The 19,066-nt window shown below is 30.7% G+C and overlaps 5 protein-coding genes across 10 annotated transcripts in view; 3 read left to right on the top strand and 2 right to left on the bottom strand.

Annotated features, from left to right (window-relative positions):
* The first annotated feature begins 12 nt into the window (after nt 1-12).
* Nucleotides 13-3,591, top strand: fidipidine (coiled-coil domain-containing protein 93). The gene is made up of 12 exons (XM_011052832.2): nt 13-224; nt 297-410; nt 488-582; nt 753-1,023; nt 1,099-1,281; nt 1,379-1,429; nt 1,676-1,780; nt 1,865-2,082; nt 2,208-2,524; nt 2,621-2,741; nt 2,819-2,903; nt 3,003-3,591. The coding sequence occupies exons 1-12, from the start codon at nt 174-176 to the stop codon at nt 3,162-3,164; spliced, it is 1,773 nt and encodes a 590-aa protein (XP_011051134.1). The 5' UTR covers nt 13-173; the 3' UTR covers nt 3,165-3,591.
* A 1,142-nt stretch (nt 3,592-4,733) lies between these two features.
* Ada (adenosine deaminase-like protein) lies at nt 4,734-7,110 on the top strand. Its single transcript, XM_011052833.2, has 7 exons — nt 4,734-5,231; nt 5,354-5,487; nt 5,584-5,775; nt 5,918-6,155; nt 6,258-6,393; nt 6,489-6,589; nt 6,650-7,110. Exons 1-7 carry the CDS (start codon nt 5,193-5,195, stop codon nt 6,824-6,826), a joined length of 1,017 nt encoding a protein of 338 aa, XP_011051135.1. The 5' UTR covers nt 4,734-5,192; the 3' UTR covers nt 6,827-7,110.
* A 117-nt stretch (nt 7,111-7,227) lies between these two features.
* On the bottom strand, nt 7,228-9,467 carry LOC105144135 (uncharacterized). The gene is made up of 3 exons (XM_011052834.2): nt 9,370-9,467; nt 7,719-9,117; nt 7,228-7,536 (listed from the first exon to the last, which is right to left on the bottom strand). The coding sequence occupies exons 1-3, from the start codon at nt 9,465-9,467 to the stop codon at nt 7,300-7,302; spliced, it is 1,734 nt and encodes a 577-aa protein (XP_011051136.2). The 3' UTR covers nt 7,228-7,299.
* retn (retained) overlaps nt 9,112-19,066 on the top strand; it is a 182,688-nt gene continuing 172,733 nt past the window's right edge. The window contains exon 1 of the mRNA XM_087413151.1: nt 9,112-10,309. Within this exon, the coding sequence (XP_087269277.1) occupies nt 10,292-10,309 (18 nt within the window). The 5' untranslated portion in view covers nt 9,112-10,291. The remainder of the gene's footprint in view (nt 10,310-19,066) is intronic.
* The window catches only part of InR-2 (insulin-like receptor-like), a 47,470-nt gene continuing 39,315 nt past the window's right edge, over nt 10,912-19,066 (bottom strand). For all 6 annotated transcript variants that reach the window (XM_011052835.2, XM_087412994.1, XM_011052836.2 and 3 more), the window contains one exon: nt 10,912-19,021. In XM_011052835.2, the coding sequence (XP_011051137.1) occupies nt 18,373-19,021 (649 nt within the window). In that variant the 3' untranslated portion in view covers nt 10,912-18,372. The remainder of the gene's footprint in view (nt 19,022-19,066) is intronic.

The following is a 19,066-nucleotide window of genomic DNA, read 5'->3' as shown; positions in this document are numbered from 1 at the left end:
CAGCACCTTACCGACTTCCGATTTTTTATTTCCGAATTGTATTAAATGATAACCATCTGACACAGCTGAGAGGATTAAAAACTTCTGTACGGTTATAATAAATTAATACACTCTCTGTTTAACTTTAATCCTAAATATATTGAAGTAAATAACGTGCTGTGAAAAAGCACAATATGCTGAACGATATGCCGAAAAGATTATTAAGAAGTTCTGAAAGTACAGAGGTAAAATATTTCAAGACGTCTAGTTATCAGCATTAATATTAAATTAATCATAAAAATGTTCAATGTTCTTAGGTCGATGTACGTGAAGATGAGGAACAAACCACTAAATTTCAAGAAATTATTGATTTACTTGTCGCTGCGGGTTACTTTAGAGCACGAATAAAAGGTTTATCAAATTTCGATAAGGTTTGTGATCTTCAATTTTTATTTTATTTTCATTCAATTTATATATATATAATTTCAAAAATAATTCATTTGATTAGGTTGTCGGTGGAATGACTTGGTGCATAGAGTCATGCAATTTTGATGTAGATGTAGATTTGCTTTTTCAAGAGAATCTTACAATTGGTCAAAAAATGTATGTATCATACTTATACTTGAAAATATTGATTTTATTTAGGATATTAATTTCCTTTTATGCATAATGTCTTATAACAAATCTTTTTATTTTTTAAATTCTGTTAGCTAAAAAAATCTTTTCAATAATAACTTTAATATATAATTGTATAAAATATATGTGTATTGCAGTTCCTTGACAGAAAAAATTGTAGTTATGCTCCCCAAAATGAACTGTCCATACCGAATAGAACCACATCAAATACAAGGTCTAGACTGTATTCATATATTCCCAGTTATTCAATGGCTAGTAAAGCGTTCTATGGAAATGCGACAGGAAATGGCAGATTTTGTGAGAGCTTTTGCATTAAATCAGTTTCATAAAAAACATACTTTTAGTGAAGATTTCGAGGTTGGAGCAACAGCTAATGACAACATTATCAAAAATTTACGTTCAGTTAAGGTATAAATTATTGTTCATAAAGACACTTGTAAAATATGTAATTGATATGCAGTATTTTTCTTTAATATACAATAGAGAGCTTATGAACCACGGCGTTTATTCAAACAAAAAGAGGATTTTGTAAAAGATGAATCAAATAGGTTCATTGGTACGGTATTAGAATATGAAGCACCATTTGAAGCTGTTAAAAATACAACAATAACAGAATCTAAAAGCAATTATTCAAAAAATGAGTCAAATAATGAAAAAAATGAAAAGGTATCACTTATTATAAATACATCATTTTTAATTTATCCATTTGAAATATTTATTGATATAATAGAAAAATTCATGCAATACAATTTACATTTTTTAGAACACCACTGAACATATCACCGCTGCTCTATCCGTCATAGAAGAAAATTCAGTACGTAGATTTTTAAAAATGTTACATGCTAAGAGAGAAAAAGTGCTTTCGAGACTATTTCAAATATATTTTTTTATTAAGGGCAGCATATATATATTTGCACATTTTATTTGTAATACTTAAAAAAAATGTATTTAAAATTCACATGAAACATATTATTTGAAATATAGTCACACTAAAAACTATCCTTTTCTTTTAATTATAAATTATATTTTATAGTATTATAACTATTAATTTTTCATACAGATGCGCTTAAATGTACATACACTTGGAAATATTGTTGGTATACAAGCGCAAGAAATTGCTAAAGTCGCAGAAAAATATGCAACTATGACTACTTCTAAAATAGAGGTAAATTTAAATATATTTTTATGCAATATAATTAAAGCATATATTATTTTACAATTTTTTAATGTAACATTTTTATTAATGCAGGATGATGATGTAACAAATTCGTCGCGCGCTCTAATTGCATTACAGAAACAAAAAACAACATTGCAATCTAGAGTACGCAAGTTAACAAAAGAGAGAGATAACTTATCTGATAAACTTACTGAAATAGTAGAAAAGGTGAAAGAATATCGTACGAGAAGAGAAATCATTGAACGCTCGTTTAAAAAAATTCGCGAAATTGGAATTAATGATAATGACAGGTATTTAGCAGTAATAAAATTATAATTAATTATAAATAAAATATATATTAATTTTTTAGATATTAATAATTTTTTCTTTTCGTGTTTGCTTAAATATGAAATAAGAATTTTTATTCAACTTTTAGTACCTTCAAACGATTAGAGGAACTTCTATCTGTACATGAAGGATTAAAGGAACAAGAATATAATTTTCGAGAACAATGTAAGTCGGACTTGAATTTTCTTCGAGGTATGTTACAAGAAATTGAAAACGGTGCTCCGATGGAAGAGGAAGATCGTGTCAAAGAATATGAAGAGCAAAAGGAAATTATAACACGAGTGCGATTGCAATTGGCTAAAAAGAATAGAATTATTGCATCTTTAACGAGGCAATTAGACGATGTTCCAGGACGCTCTGAATTGACACAATATCAACGACGTTTCATGGAACTCTATAATCAAGGTTAACTGGATTAATTTTTATTTACAGACATAAAAACAATTCTATAATTTAAAAGTATCTATTTCGCAAAATTTATATTAAAGAAGCATATTACAGTTTCAGCTAAGCACAAAGAAACTAAACAATATTATACATTATACAATACCCTCGATGATACAAAACTATATATAAGTAAGGAATTGTCGTTGCTGAATTCTATTCAAGATAATTATAATGAGTACGTATTATAAATATTACTTGTTTTAAAATATTCGTAGTCTTAACATATATGTAACTTAATATGTTTTATGACAGAGCTATGGCATCAACAAGTGGCAAGGAACAGTTTCTGAAACAATTTGAGACAATTGTTGCAGGAGTGAAGCGCAACAAAGCGATGGTAACATGAAAAACAAGTTTTCTCTTACTTCCATCATTCAATGATAAATTCTGCAGAGTCACAAAATAATTTTAAATAATGAAAAAATTTTTTATTTAGGTGGAAAAACGGTGTACTGACGAAAAAGGAAGGCGAGATACGCTTAGTCGACAACTCGTCACTCTCGTAGAGCAGCAACGCAAATATGTTACGGCAGTTAGACAGCTTACTATTGAATGTCGCAAAAATGAAGCTTTATTGGCTCAACTTCGTGGTCCGTAAATTTCTGTTCGCAAATGGAAACTAGAAAAATATTTACTCGTGATATGAAATTATGATAAACTACTTTTAAATAATTTTATCTAATAAAAATTTAGCTGTTTAATCCTTTCGCTATGTACGCAATGAATATATGTATGGTGAAAATTAATATGATGCCAGAAATACTTACAAACATGTGTAACAGGAAGAGCAATAAGTCAGTTTTTTGATGCTCTAAAATTTTTTAGCGCATCAAAAATCGTGCACTGACTCTTATTACCTTTCTCGTTTCGATTATTTTTATCCAACAATTTTTTATGTAGAGATATGGTAGTTCAAGAATTTTGTCAATACTATATATATATTGTAAATACTATATTATACATATATTATATCTCAATATTATACGTTTATTGTAAATATATCTTTTAATGATATTTGATATGAACATCAACGAGATACTATTAAAAACCTTTACTCAACTTTAAATGGCAAATTTTCGGCGGTATATAAATTTATATCAATTATCGATAATCAGTCAGGATTGCCACAGATCTGGAAAATCGGGAAAACCGGAAAAAGTCAGGGAAATTATCTTATAAAGAAGAGCCCATTATAATTATCATTCAATGGAAGCCGGAAAAAAAGAAAAAGGAAATTAATTGCAAATTATTAGTTTATGTTTCAAGTTTTATTTATAATATGATGGTGAAGCAGCGCGAGTAATTAAAAGAGATTGCGCGAGATTTATTTATTCGATTTTTGTAAGAGGAATTGTGAAACGATCAGATTTAATTTGAATTAAGATTAATAGTTCAACTTTGATAAAGTAAGATGAAGAAGGGCCTGTAGCTCGTTTTTGCTAAATTAAATCTTAATTTAACGATATATGATCGAAAAGTTTGAAGTGTATTCAAAGACTATAATTTTGCTAGTGATTATAGAGACTTTGAAATATATTTACAGACTATAATAATAATTATGTTTGGTAAAAATGAGCTGAAAATTTGCATTAAAAAAAACACAATTTCGTAATTCCATTTTTATGCAGACGCGTATTATAAAACAAAATTCGCTAAATTAACTTGTTTGATATTCAAACATCCACTTCTTCAGAGGGCAATAGTTTTTAGCGTGGGAACAGTTTGCGATTATAGGAAAAAGGCTCTCATTCTTGTCAGATTTCTGTCTGATAATGTTTATAAACAAATGATATATTTGATTTTTTCTGTTTTTATTTTGGTATATGTTTTATGTATATGTGTGAAACACTGTTAAAATATAAAATATTCGCTTTTTTACCTAGTGAGATATGACAATGAAATTGATGTCAATTCGACGTCAATTTGATGATTTCGACGTCAAATCGACATTGATTCGCTGTCGATTCCATTGTCATTTCTTACTGAATTTATTTTTAATATTTCTTTAGGTTTTTAAATTATTCCAATTTTTAATTACTATATTTTTTATGATGCACATTATATTATTATATAATTACTTAATTATATTTTGATCATGTTCCTATATTCACTGCTAATATTGCAAATCTATATAGCATATCTATAACATAATATGAATTATTGTTTAAATTTTTCTGTAACTGGGGCACTATACTGACAATGTATATAAAAAAAAGTATCCTTTGTAGACATAAGGTACATTCGAGGAGACGCTATTAGCGCTATTTGTGTCATTCTATTCTTATTTTCGTCTAATAACGAAGATAGAATAACAAATGTAGCGCTAATAGCGTCTTCCCGAACGCGCCAATAGCACGGAATAGAACCAAACAATGTAGGTAACACGGAATAAAATCGAAAATTGTATAATAAATGTGTTATCCACTGGAAATATCCGTGGTTGCAAATAGTTCTATGTATATACTTTATATACATAGTGGCGCCAGCAACGGATAAACATTCTTTGATCTATCAAAGCAATCATTAACGTTACATTAACACTTTGATTGTAATTACAACGTGAATATTTATTTTATGAAACATTAATGATCATTTTATAAAGTTAAGAGATATATTGAATGATAAAATGGATATATCAGAGTTTTGTCGAAAGTTGCCCAAAGTGGTAAGTATGTTTTAAATCAAATATAAGAACTTATTGTAATAAATGAGTATTTTTATTTTATACTTCATAATCTTATATATTTTAATATACTAAATAATTAATTTTTTCTAATTATTTATTAGGAACTTCATGCACATTTAAACGGTTCATTAAGTATAAATACGTTGCAAAAATTATGTAAAATGCAACGCTCAGACACTAGTTGTGATGAAACTTTTATGGATCTGAATACCAGCAATTTCTCATCTTTAAGCGAGTACATAGACTTTTTTTCTTATTTTTCTACAAAATATTGAGATTTGAGGTACTATATTGTTCAATAAAAAATGTGTTATATATTATTATTTTCTAGATGTTTTAAAATGTTTGACATAGCTCACGCACTAACAATTACACCACAGGCTGTATTTGTTGCTACTTGTGATGTGATAAAAGAATTTCATGAAGACAATGTGATTTATTTAGAATTAAGGAGCACACCTCGTGCTGTAGAGGATGTAATGACAAAAACAGAATATCTTCAAGCTATAATAAAAGCTATCGAGTGAGTAACTACTCAATAATGTCTATTAGCTTGTATAATAGATTCTGATTTGAATGTATATATATATATATATATATATATATGTAGTACATTTTTTATTTTTCCTTTAAGTAATTGGTATTATTACATTCAATATGTACAGAGCGTCGAAATCTAAATTTCCACAAATTCTTGTAAAACTACTAGTATCAATTAATCGAAAACAAGGTTACGAATCTGCAGAAGAAAACATAAATCTTGCTATGCAGTTTATGGAAAAACATCCAGAACATGTTGTAGGTATTGATCTTAGTGGTGATCCAACAGAGGGCGATTCATTTTTAGAATTATTAAAAACGTCTAGGAAAGTAGGTCTTAGAATTACAGCTCATTGTGCAGAGGTGAATTATCTTCCAAATAAAATCAATTGTCTCTACATATAATAGTACATATACATACAATATACATACAATAGTACATATACATATAAAATACATATGCAGGTACCAAATGAAATAGAAACAAATGATATATTAAAATTTAAACCTGATCGTTTGGGACATTGTACTTGCGTTCATCCTAGTTTGCAAGGTTCTCAGCAATTGTTTGATACATTATTGGAATCAAAAATTCCTGTTGGTAAGAGATCTTTGAGAGAGATAATTCTCCTTTTGAAAAATATTTTGATGAATGTTAATATGTGTAAACATATTTACTTTTTCCTTTTAATCTAGAATTATGCTTAACATCGAACATTAAATGTAAAACAGTGTCATCTTACATGTATCATCAATTTAAATATCTGTACAAAGCTGGACATCCAATAACTATTGGAGTAAGTATAAAAAATAACATATATTTAAAATTAAAAAATTAAAATATAATTTTTTTTTAGACTGACGATAAAGGTGTTTTTAATACGTGCTTGTCAAAAGAATTGGAAATATTAAGTTCTATTTTTAATATTGGAAAACAACAGCTCAAAGAATTATCTGCATTATCTGTACAATATAGTTTTGCAAGTATAGAGGAAAAGAACAATTTAACAGCAGTTATTGAAAATTTTGATTGACATGTGTACATTTCTCTTATTTTATAAGTATTACCAATATTTTTAATCATTTTTAACTGAAAAGGAACAAATATCTTGATATTTTTTAAGATTATATAATTGGCACAGAAATTCATAAATTAGTATTAAATAGCATAGTTATGTCAAGAATTTATATATCATATATTTATAAGCTATGATTAAATCGACCGATAATCTCAAAATGTTTTGTAATTAATGGTATTACATTTTATTATAGCTATAATCATTTCTCTAATTACAAATGTATTATTCTGTTTTTTTAATATCTATGATATTTCTTTACATACATCTATCCCTACATATTCCTATTTATTTAGCCTTTTCCTATTAATCATAATTCAAAAAAATATCATTATATTTTTTTATAATTTCATTTTGTATGATAGAAATATTTTCGTCCTGAAGATTATTAAAAAGATTAATCTATGTCATTTTATACCTTAACAAAAATTTTAAATTGTATTAGGATCGTTTGTTAGCACACGTTTGACTCTCTTGAATCTGGCTAGAGCATTGCCAGGCTCACTCTGCAATCCACCAAAGGCCTCTTTGTATTCTTTTTCTAAACGTGGATTTAATTCCTGTGAACTTCCAATAAGAGGTACCAAAGAATTTGACTGTTCTGCTGTAAGGCTCTGTTCTTCTTCGTTATTTTCATCTTCGCTGCCAACTGGCGAAGATTTTTCGAGCTGCAACAATTTTATTACTTTTTTATTTATATATACTTATATTATATTAATATTTATATTTTAAGTAGTAGAAGTATAATTTTATTTAATAGCAATTTGTTTTATATATAATATATTAATCAATTTTTAATATATATCGCTCAATAATAAATGGTTTTAGTCTGCTTTCTGTTAAGCCTCACCATTCTGTTGTCCATATGAAGATACGAATTCAGTTTAGGATTCATAAATAATTCATCTTCGGATCTGACGACTGCCTGGGCAGATGGCAACGAGTAGCTTCTTAGTTGTCTTCTTTTTATCTGATCGTTATTTACCAAAAAAATTTGTCTAATAGGCTTGTGTTTTTGCTTGAAAAGCTCTTTCGAAGGAATTTGCTCAGAAGGCTTGTCAATTATGACTTGTCTTTTCAGATTTTCATTCTGCTTTGAAATATCTGATGTACTTATCTTATTAGATTGATGCCATTTGTTAATCTGTTCTTTTTTCAAAGATCGTTTCTTCTCACTTTTTTCAGAAGAAGTGATAGCATCATCAGCAATCTCTTGCACAGATTTCTTGGCTATAGTTTGTCGCTTTTTGATTGATTTATTCTCGAAGTTCTGTCTTTCCTCATCCTCATGCTCTTGATCTTGCAATTCGTCGAATCTAGCATTATTGTTCTTGATGTCTCTTATTCGTTGCTGCGCTTCAATATCTCGTTTAATTTCCTCTTTAATCAAATCAATCTTCCGTTGAATTTCTTTTTCCACGTGTTTCTCGCATTCTGCGTTTGATTCATCTTTCTTGAGCAGAGCAACTGTGTTTGCTGGTTCTTGGATTTCGGAAGAATCGCTCAACTTTGATATCACGTCCTTTGATTCGGAATTTTTGATCGTGTTGGGTGCAGACGAAACTTCGCGCAAGTAAGGATTTTTTTCTGCGATTTTTGATTCTTCTAACTTTGCTGGATTGTCTACATTTGATTTGGATTTATCAAATATTTCTGAAATTTCCGCTTGGTCTCTTTTCACCCGAACATCCTTCCGTGTTTCTCTCTTTTCGGCTTCATTCGTCAATTCTTGCACTGCAGCCATATCTTCTATTCCTGGCAAGTCATCTTCAATTTCCTCGTAATCCTCTGAGCCACTTAAAATACCACGCTTTGCGATGTCTTTCGCCTCGTAATCGTCGTACAAACTCGATCTCTCTTGATCAGTATATCTGTTGAAATCGTCATTTATGTTCCGAGATAAGCGGATGAGATTGCTCGCTTTTTCGTTTTCATCGCGTTTTCGTTTTGTCGCTTCTTCATCCTCTTCTTCCGTTTCTTCTAAATCTTCATTCGAGAGTTGCGAGTTAAGATAGCTGGGTACATTGTCACGATTGAAAGATTCTTCAGCGTTTGATGAATGTAAGTCGGCGGAGTTCATGAAATTTGCATCTTTCTTCGAAATTTTGCGTTTCTTACTTGTATTATCTTCATATATACCATCCTCTTCAAGTTCATTATTCTCTTCATGTTGCAAATTTATTTCTTTTGCATAGTTGGTGTCTTCTTTTAATTGTGACGTTTCAGGAACAGATATCTCTCGTTTTGTTCTAGAACCATGTAATCTTCTAAGCAATATGAAATATTAAAAAAAAACTCATACAATACAGAAGCTTACAACATTGCTGCAACATTTCCAATGTTACTGCAATATTGCTGAAACGTTGCAATTTTACTGGAATGATTTGTGTTATTTTACGTACAGAAAACAATACAGATAATAATAAATGAAAAGTAAAAAAATCTCATTAACAAATTATACAAATTGATGATACAGAATCTAAGAAAATTACTATCAATACCTGCGAGTATCACTGATGATTGTCGCGTAACTAATTGACGATTGCAATATCTCGAGCACAACGAAAATGCAGATGTAATCGTATAAACGATTTTTCATACTGCGGCGTGGAAGTTCTCGCGGCACATGGTCAAAGCAAACCTGTTATTGATATAATCACATTTGTGTTGAGTTGTCAAATCAAAACGCTATGAAATAGCGTACTATGAAGACGACTTCATAGTACAATCATATCGAATGAACGATCATTACGCGATCTCATTACGCTATCTTCTTATGTTATTTAATATATATTGTATAATCAATGAATTTGCATGATAACTACTTAACAGTACGTTAACACGAGTATGTGTATGTATGTGTGTGTGTGTGTGTGTGTGTGTGTGTGTTTATGTTTCTTTCATTTATTTTACGATCAAACTGAACAATCATAATTATTCTCTCTCCTCTGAAGAATGGACTATGATTGGTTAGTTTCCAACTACGGATGTTATTAAACTCGATTATTAAAGTTGATCGCATAAACGTAGTCATAAATTATAAAATAGAAACATACATACACAAATACACAAAAGACAGCCGCCTTGAGGCCATTTCGATAGTTACGATTCTCGAAATTTTGAATTTCGATATTGCGATTCTCGAACCTGTTATATCAGTTACGGGACATTTCGGGACGTGTACGGACTTGTCTCGTACTTCTCGTAACCGTTATCAGAAAGAGTTGAACGCGAATAGTGATCGAAGTGTCTTGTGAAGTATCGAGTGATCATTTTAATATATGAAATATTGAATGCTATCGCCATTATGCTAACAAGATTTCGGGGAGTCGCAGTCGACGGTAGGTTCGGAATAGTCGGAGTCTGGAGTATCTTTGCATATTTCATCGTTTTTTTCGCTCAGATACATCGAAAGTGCAACAGATGATTCATTATTATCAGGTACGTGCATGTAACTTGTAAAATTAACTACCTCGTCGATGAATCATAGTTTTTAACGAATTCTGTGATGTGGACCAAAGATCCGTCAAGTAAACTTCGTGCGATCATATCGTACGATAATATACATTACATCCTCGTGAACGTCGACCGGTCGTATTGTGAAAAGTAAGGAAAACTAATCAATTCGTAAAATGATAATAAAAGATGGTAACAAGAGGGTAATGGAGATAATAGAAAAAATATCCTCGGAGATACATCGAAGTAAATATTAATCATAACGTAAATATTAATCAAAGTATTAATTTAAGAATTTGATAATTTTCAAACACATAAAAAACATATCAAAGATTCGATAAAAATTATTTATAAAATTTGAAGCACTTTCTAAACTACTAAGTGTAAATAAAAATCGAATATCGATCTCGTATATATATACACAACTAGCATATTATAACAGAAAATATTGCGCGTATTATTTGTTAATTATTAGATAATTTTACACTCTAGTTAGTTGCGTATTGAATTTTACGCATTTTACACAAAAAATAAATATAAATAATAATAATAATTTCGATACATGGCGAGGTAGCAAGCGTTCAATATTTTCTTTCACAAAAAGATTTTTATTAAAAAACTGGTATTTGGTAAATAAAGTTTGTTTCTTCGTCTGCGTACAGCGCGTAGTAGTTAATCGTACAGTTAATAATAGTAAATACAATTTTTAATGCAAGATAATCTAAATTTGTCAAGCGTTGCCCGGGCGCAGTCACATCAATACCTTCGAAAGGATGCGCGACGGGAGGGAAGATGGAAACAGTTAAAGATAATACAGTGACAGATAAGGGGTAATATCTGTCGCCCTAATCCATAGCGCGGTCCTATATTCTTACAATAACGATATTACAAATTAAAGTTACATCTACGACTATCTGTAGCAATGGCTGTGCCTAGCAACCATCGGCTTTTGTTACTGACTCCGAGGTGCATTTCGGTTTTCGTTGTCCACACGAACGTTTTATCATTATTTATATCCCCGTATTATACACGTTCGTGCGACACTCAAAAGTGTAACTTACAGAAGAAAATAGAAAGTCGTCGCACTAGTTAGCGCAAGCAACAAAAATTATCCTTAATCTCTAGAAAGAAATAACGCCTTACTAATTCGTTAGTGCTCTCGCTAAAACACCCAATTATCTGCTACGCTATATCGTACCGTACAGCGAAGAATCATTGAATTTCTGTATGACGCTCGATAACGTTACACGCAAAATTACAAATATAGCGATTACGCGTGATACGTCGAGGGGAATAACGAAAACTTAAAGATGACGGGTATATCCTACGAGACGAGGATTTTTCAATTCCGAGATATACTGATATTGCGGGCTTATGTTTCATTCATACTACATCTGTTTTGTTTCCTTTCGTAGGTTTGTCTTTCATTATGGCAGTGGCGTTTGCTTTAAACTCAAAAAGAAAATATACACTACATTCGTGCGCGCGCGTGCACAGCATCCAAAAAAAAAAGTCTCTAAGCAAATTGTTTGCCCCCGTAACGTGGTATTTATTAATTGTGTTTCCTTATGTAGTGTATGAAATGTTGACGCATTCTTCAAAGTCGTGTAAATCCGCATGTTTTGAAAACTCTGTTAAAATTGATCTATTATCGCTTTACATTAAATAATATTATTCATAGATATATTAATCGATCTGTATTTCAAAACCACCCTATACAACACTTTATTGTGAACGGTGCATGTATCGTAGCATTATGCACAATTATTAGAAGACGTTAGGCTAATCTTTGATTCAATATCCTTTTTCGTCCTTTTACGAGAACGAATTATTTATTAACGCGTAACATTGCATCGGAAGTGGATAAATCCACCTAATGTGACTATGATCATTAACAAAGGACTCAAGCATACATCAGCTCCCTAGAGATCGATGTTAACGATAAAATATTCTTCGGCATTAAACTTGTGGGGGAAACAACGAGTATTTCGTTTTTTTTTTCTTTTTACATTCGCACTTTGTTCTTAAGAAGCTTTGCATATAAACGCATACGCGTCTTGTCAAATAATATGTGTGCATTAATTTTATTTGACATACTATAAACACACTTCCGTTCATCGTTCATCAAACGCATCCACACTTTATAGCCCAACATTATACAACACTTTGTCCAATACATACTTGCATAGATTTTTTTTTTTTTTTAGACAAAAATCAATCGAAATACTATTTACAAGCATTTACAGGCTGAACCGGTGCACAAAACATCACCGAAAAGCGGAAATAAAAAAAAAAAAGGAAGCTTCGCAATTTATAATCTCTGCACATCTGTATCATAAATAGCTGATCGCAAATTGTCCAGACAATTTTGCTTCTATTACATTTGCAAATTAGCAGTTTGGGCATTGTATGACCATAGTTTGTCTTTAGCAATTTTGATAAAGTATAATATTTTCGTTTAAATAAACAAAATATTCTGTGTATAATTGTCAAAAATAAATCTTTTTATCTGTATACTATCGTGTAAATACAATGAACAGTTAAAGCATACATACATTTACTTAAATAAACGTGTTTTATAAATGATAATTCTATGATAGACACAAAAAAAACATATAATTAACAATATATATACATATACCAGTTGTCATATAAAACGATTTAATAAAAAGTGTCAATGTCCGTAGAATAGGAACGATTGAACACTTGTTAAAATACGCGTAATTCCAATAAAAAACTAAAATGATTCTTGAATCATTTTCTTTGAAAAATCTAAATATATAAAGAGAACGTAAAAAAGTACAATTACTCTAAATAACTTTGTAATACGATTCTCAGTTTTAATTTGTTATCAGCTTTAAATATATCTCTTTTTTTTTACTTTTTTTTTTAAAACTAATGTGACTTTCTTGAAAGTCTATTATATATATAAAAAGTAAAATCGTATCTATTATAAAATAAATGAAAAAGATCAGACTATAAAATAGAACAAAATGTTTCATGAATTCAGTTGAAATAAAAAGACTTTGATCTATATTTTACACAATATAATAATGTTAGTTTTACTATCTTACTGTCACGGAAGTTGAGCAAAGTAATATTGAGCAGTTGTACAGTCAACCAACTTATTTCGCAAAGTGAAAAGTAGTAAATTAACTAAATAGTGATAAAAAAACATAAATATGATTTGAAATGATATATTAGCATATATTATTACGTATATATGCAATATTATACACAATGTTGGATCAGAGTTTTGTCTGTTGCGCGTATAAATGTAGTAATGATAGGAACTGTGAATATAATTGCGAACAAGATTATATTAAAGAAGACTGAATAAAAACAGCGTGTGGGATATTAACTAAAGTCATTACTATCATAATAAGAAACCTCATGATGGGGGTTTTATTTTACTGCAAGATTTTTTTATTAGATATATACCGAAAAAAATTATCCGTAACAAAAGAATCATATATATAACAAAAATATTGAATTGCAAAACGTGGCTCAACATATTTCTTAATATAAAATCAATGCGGTTTTCAAATTCTACGTGAGATATTGATGTAATTCGAAATACAAAGGACGTGATATCGATTGCAAAAGGAATTGAGCCGCCTTGTAATGCTCATATATATTTGCTAAAGTGCAACGTATGCTATTAAATATCAACTAATCAATAGCGTCTTAAAATTGCGTTTGCGCTAAATTCATCTGTTTCATGTACACAGAATAAATACAAATAAATTACAGATCGAGATGTAGGGTCCTATGTCAGTGTTTTCTCGACGTTGAGGATATATAGAGCTATGCTTCAGTCTAAGATCAGCGGAGGACTTAATTATTCACGTGACGCAATTGGAGTACGCTTCGCTTAATATTTACGATAAAAAGTAAATGTTAATTTTTACGATAAAATAAATGCTGTTCTTCCTGCTCGATATTCCTTGATCTTTTTTCGACAATGATACAGATGTACATTGATCTAGCGCCCAAACATCCTTGAATCTCTACTTTGTGATTTACGTTCAAACAGATCACATACTTATCAAATGCGATCAATTGCGCATCAACAGGCACACTTTATAGTTATACACATTTCCAGACATGATTACGTGCTACCTTAAAATTTTCAAGTAACTCTAATATATTACAGAACTATTAAACTATAGGCCTAAATTTTAGCGATCGCGCGCCGTTTTTATAATACGGAGACTTGCGGCCATATAGGAAACATTTCGTGTTAATCTTACGATACTTATTTCATATATGGTACATGTACATGGTCTAAGCGTTAACTGTGTTTGTTTATTACTATACTAGATATTTCACAATACGAGCGAGGCTTATTATTACGATACATCGGCCGATAATTTATCCGTCATTAGTCGTGTTCCTTCTCTGCTTAATTCCGGGAATTTCGTTTAATGAGTGGGGTTTTTGCCACCTTTCATTTCGAAACGCGCGTTTTGCGTGTATTAAAGCATTTTGCTTTCAAGAAAGTTTAAACTAAACAGAACAGATTATATATGTATATATATGCACATATACATTAAACAAAATTGTTCGAGTTACAAAAAAAGTTTAGCGTGATCCAAGGCTGTAAGTACATTATCCTGATATTCGATTTTTCGTCAAGAGTTCCAAATGCGTTATGCAATTGGTGTATCAATTAGAGATAACAACATTCCAATAAATAAATGCCTAATTATTTAGCTTGGCACATTGGAAGTGAACAAAATTTCCGGACACGTAAAAAATAAAATGTGATAACTACAAATTGTTAGTCTAGAATCGCTAAGAGCGATGGAAAAGAAAAGGTGTTGAATAGCAGATACTTTTGAAAAGAACAATCGTGACATGTCATACAAGATTTTCGCTTCTTACATATTTTATGTAATTACATTTTTCTTCACATTTCTTGCATCATCTTGTGTCTGTACACAAGCTATGTTACAACTTTTTTGTATTTGATGTATTTGTATAAAATGTTAGAGAGAGAGATAGGAATAGCATTAGATATTTGCTACTAAATCACTGGTACTTCATTCGTTAATATATAGGGTATCCTAAGCTGAAGCATTATTTTTTTATAAAAAATTTTTTGATAAATTCGGGATTAATTTTCCAATGGATAATTCTAAGGAACCTTGAAAAAATGTTGTACATGAATTAATGTAAAAATGATAAAATAAAATTTTAATATATTATATAAAATAGCATACGTATGTATACATGTGTTATATAATTTTTCATTTCAAATTGCACTTTAAAATCATTTTATTTATATATTTCTAGATATTGTAAGAGTGCAGATAATAAGGAGAAATTTTATTCATTTCATTTTAATGAAGATCTGATTTTGAGTAATAGTTTAATGGATTAAATGCGAAAGATTTGACACGAGCTAAACGACTTCAATGAGAAATAATATTCTTCTAAATAGCATCGACAAGAAATTAATATCACACGTGAATTTATCAAGAAATCCGTTACGAAAAAATTGTACAATAATTTCAGATACCCTATATATCGCATATTTGCTCTGATAAGCATCGAATCAAAGTGGCACGACCATATGTACGCGATGTTGTAGGAACGAAACAACCATGGATCGCATTAATAAATCTCATAGTGGACTAAATATACTTTCAAACGGATGCACGGTGTAAGAACAGAACAAACGAAATAAACCATCAAAAGGAGGGTATTTGCGGATATGGAACAATCTGGAACTTCTACCATTTTGTCTTGTATCTTTTAACTTACTGAGAGATTACGGATATATAGTGGGATTAGCTAATCAGTCTTGTGTTAGAGGCTCGTTATGTCTAGACTCAACTGCATTACATTGCGTTACTCGTATAATAACTCTTTTCTTAGCTCATTCCATTAGGATTCATCCAATATTATTCATTTCGCGACTGTAACGATTACATGGATTTAACCTTTTCTCGTCCGTCGTTAATCTGTTTCTCACTGGGCTCTAAGACAGTCTACGTTCTCTCGTCTCTACTCAAAAGCATAGTGCATGCCTCTGAATTTCATAGTTTATTTCGTGGAGCAACGCAGAAACGATTACGCAACGGATTAAGAGTGATATCTTATGCCGCGAACTATTGTAGCCGTTTACGATGTATAAATAAAAATGTGGATGATCCTATTGCACTATGGAGACTATAAACTCATGACTGTAAATTGCACGGTGAATCTTTGCAGAATATGTTAACTTTCAGTCGAAAAGTGGTATTCATTCGCAGTGAGAAATATGCTATATCTTCCTCATTGGAAGATGTTTTAAGAGGCATATTACAGGAGACAAAGCGCGATTTCATGTGCCAGCTCCACGAAATAGTACAGTTACGTACACAGCATAAAATCTATGTCATACGTACAAGGTACGTCGGGAAAATTTCAGAAGCACAATAGTAACATAAAAGAAATTTTGATAGAATTACTTATTGCTTGTTTCATAAATGTTTAATGCGTCAGGTTCAGTGAAGTTCACATTGGAATAGATGAACATCTAATTTCTTTTACATATCATTAATAACATATGATCGTTAATTTATTTAACCATGAAATATATAGCTTTCTTTTATGTTTTCTTTTATCTTTATATATGCAAGAATAATATCTTTAAATAGATAGAATAAGAAAAACAAGGCGCCGTTTAAATTAATACCAATATTTTTATAAACGTAACGCATTTGATCTCGTGATAGTATTTTGAAATTAAAATATAATATTAATATTAAATTTGAAAATTAGATCCTAATTGTTTTCACATTTAAGATTTCACTATAATTACAATAAAAAGATTAAAATAAAGATTATGAACTTTTTGCAAACTACTTTATATGTATATATCGCAAATGCTCATCAATCATTATATATATCGTCATTACTGAAGCCTTTTAATTTGAAAAAGGATCCTTACTTTCTAATTCTTCTACTATGTATCGAACAATTGGTGAATTCAGAATTGTTAGATCAACTGATATAATAAAGTCAAAAATATTAAAACAATGTAGAAAGCATAAATATAATAGAAATTTATAAATTAGAGGAACGCGATATATTTGCTAAGTCCATACACTTATTCTGAATCACCCTCTACACATATACTTTCCAACATATCTATATCACTATACGAGTTCAAAGCTTAAAATCATGCAAAGTGGCGACTAGGTGTAATTCACAAAATTTATAAAATATGGTCTTTTTGCTGTGAACAAAATGTCGTACCAACGCGGTAGTCGACCTAATTGCCACTTTGGTTTACCATATTTACTATAAACTCGGAAAAAAATAAACCAATGCTTTACAAATATATAGTTACAGCAGAAATCGCGCAAAAAGCGCATCTTGCGACTGAAAATGAAACAGAAAGTCTATGATATAAATAATAAACTTGCTTAATTCTTTGATACACACTTACACGCTAGATGGTTAATGGAGAGAGAAGTTATTACATGCTTGTCAGATAATGTGCATTGCCAATGGACAGTCGCATGTTTCTCACAGTGTACGCGGCCCAATTTTCAGGAGAGACATTTGACTTAAATCGCAACTGTTCATAATAACTCCACGATAAACGGCGTCTTTATAAAGTAAACTCTCCGTATTAACATATACTATAGCGACAACTTCAAAAAGACAGTATCTGATATAAATATATTCGCTGCTCTTTTCCAACATGCATCGCAGCGCAACAAATATATAATTAACTGTACACGCGTAGCGATAAATTACATTTAGAGAGACGGAATTAAGACATGGTAACACCCGTATAAGGAAACTCCATTTGTTTGTTAGGACCTGTACTCTTAGTTACGTCTAGACGTTTAAAATATAGACTTACGAATATAACTTGTTTGTTAGAGCTAGAACACACTAACATCCCTTTCATATATAGAAAACATTATTCAATGTAATCCTTTCAAAATGATAATTCAGTATGCTCAGAAATTTGGCACAGACACTGCCTTTTTGTTGGAATATTCATATCCGATTCACTCCAAGTGATAAAGTTTCGTACAGCGAAGCTACGTGGTCGTATTACTGATGTAACCGTTATTCAACATTTCTGATTTGTTCATGTAATCTCCCGTGCGTTTGTTGTTTTCCGTTTTGTCACCATTGACCTGAACGTCCATTGAAGGAAATTCTACGTGTAAAGAAGTAATCTCCCTCTTTTCAATGCCTGACATGATTTCAGGACTCCTGTTTTCGTAATCGGGATCATCCTGAAGCTTAGACGGATTTGGGCTATCGAGAAAATTTCGTTTAACTAAACTTTGTGGACTTCCAGATTTCCCTAGAGAACCTTGACTTACGTTACTGCGGGAAGTACTTTTCTTATATATAAAAGGCGAGCTCCTGACTGATTTAAGGCTGCCTTCTACAAAAGGCGAGTTTAACGTGTCCTTACTAGATACAAGCGAATCTCCGGAGATACCGCCAAATTCATCGAATCCAGCCTTGGGTACTTTTATCGAGTTCATGTCGTGGAAATTGGAAGTAGCTTTTGAGGTTTCGCCATACGAATCTGCTCCGTATCGTGGACTTAAGGTATTTTTACTACGAGGTTCAAAACTTGCAAAGTCATCAAAGTCTTGACGCAGTGGCGAATCTTCCTCTCCCTCCATTTCTTCCTCTCGTAAACGCTCTTGTAGAGCAACCATTTCTAGATCTCTGTTTAAATTAAATAATTAAATTACATACATACATTTAATTATC

Source organism: Acromyrmex echinatior, chromosome 1 (genome assembly GCF_024713525.1).
Source record: "Acromyrmex echinatior isolate Ae372 chromosome 1, ASM2471352v2, whole genome shotgun sequence".
Classification (NCBI taxonomy): Eukaryota; Metazoa; Arthropoda; class Insecta; order Hymenoptera; family Formicidae; genus Acromyrmex; species Acromyrmex echinatior.
The sequence above is the reverse complement of the archived record's forward strand: the minus strand, read 5'-3'. Positions and strand labels throughout refer to the sequence as shown.

What these genes read in the sequence shown, in the direction of transcription:
- fidipidine (XM_011052832.2), top strand. Translation starts at nt 174, where the DNA reads ATGCTGAACGATATGCCGAAAAGATTATTAAGAAGTTCTGAAAGTACA. An exon ending in CTTACAATTGGTCAAAAAAT is followed by an intron (nt 583 to 752) that starts GTATGTATCATA and finishes TGTGTATTGCAG; the next exon opens with TTCCTTGACAGAAAAAATTG. An exon ending in ATAATGAAAAAAATGAAAAG is followed by an intron (nt 1,282 to 1,378) that starts GTATCACTTATT and finishes TACATTTTTTAG; the next exon opens with AACACCACTGAACATATCAC.
- Ada (XM_011052833.2), top strand. Translation starts at nt 5,193, where the DNA reads ATGGATATATCAGAGTTTTGTCGAAAGTTGCCCAAAGTG. An exon ending in AATTTCTCATCTTTAAGCGA is followed by an intron (nt 5,488 to 5,583) that starts GTACATAGACTT and finishes ATTATTTTCTAG; the next exon opens with ATGTTTTAAAATGTTTGACA. An exon ending in GCTATAATAAAAGCTATCGA is followed by an intron (nt 5,776 to 5,917) that starts GTGAGTAACTAC and finishes CAATATGTACAG; the next exon opens with AGCGTCGAAATCTAAATTTC.
- LOC105144135 (XM_011052834.2), bottom strand. Translation starts at nt 9,467, where the DNA reads ATGAAAAATCGTTTATACGATTACATCTGCATTTTCGTTGTGCTCGAG. An exon ending in ATCATCAGTGATACTCGCAG is followed by an intron (nt 9,118 to 9,369) that starts GTATTGATAGTA and finishes ACATGGTTCTAG; the next exon opens with AACAAAACGAGAGATATCTG. An exon ending in TTCATATGGACAACAGAATG is followed by an intron (nt 7,537 to 7,718) that starts GTGAGGCTTAAC and finishes AAATTGTTGCAG; the next exon opens with CTCGAAAAATCTTCGCCAGT.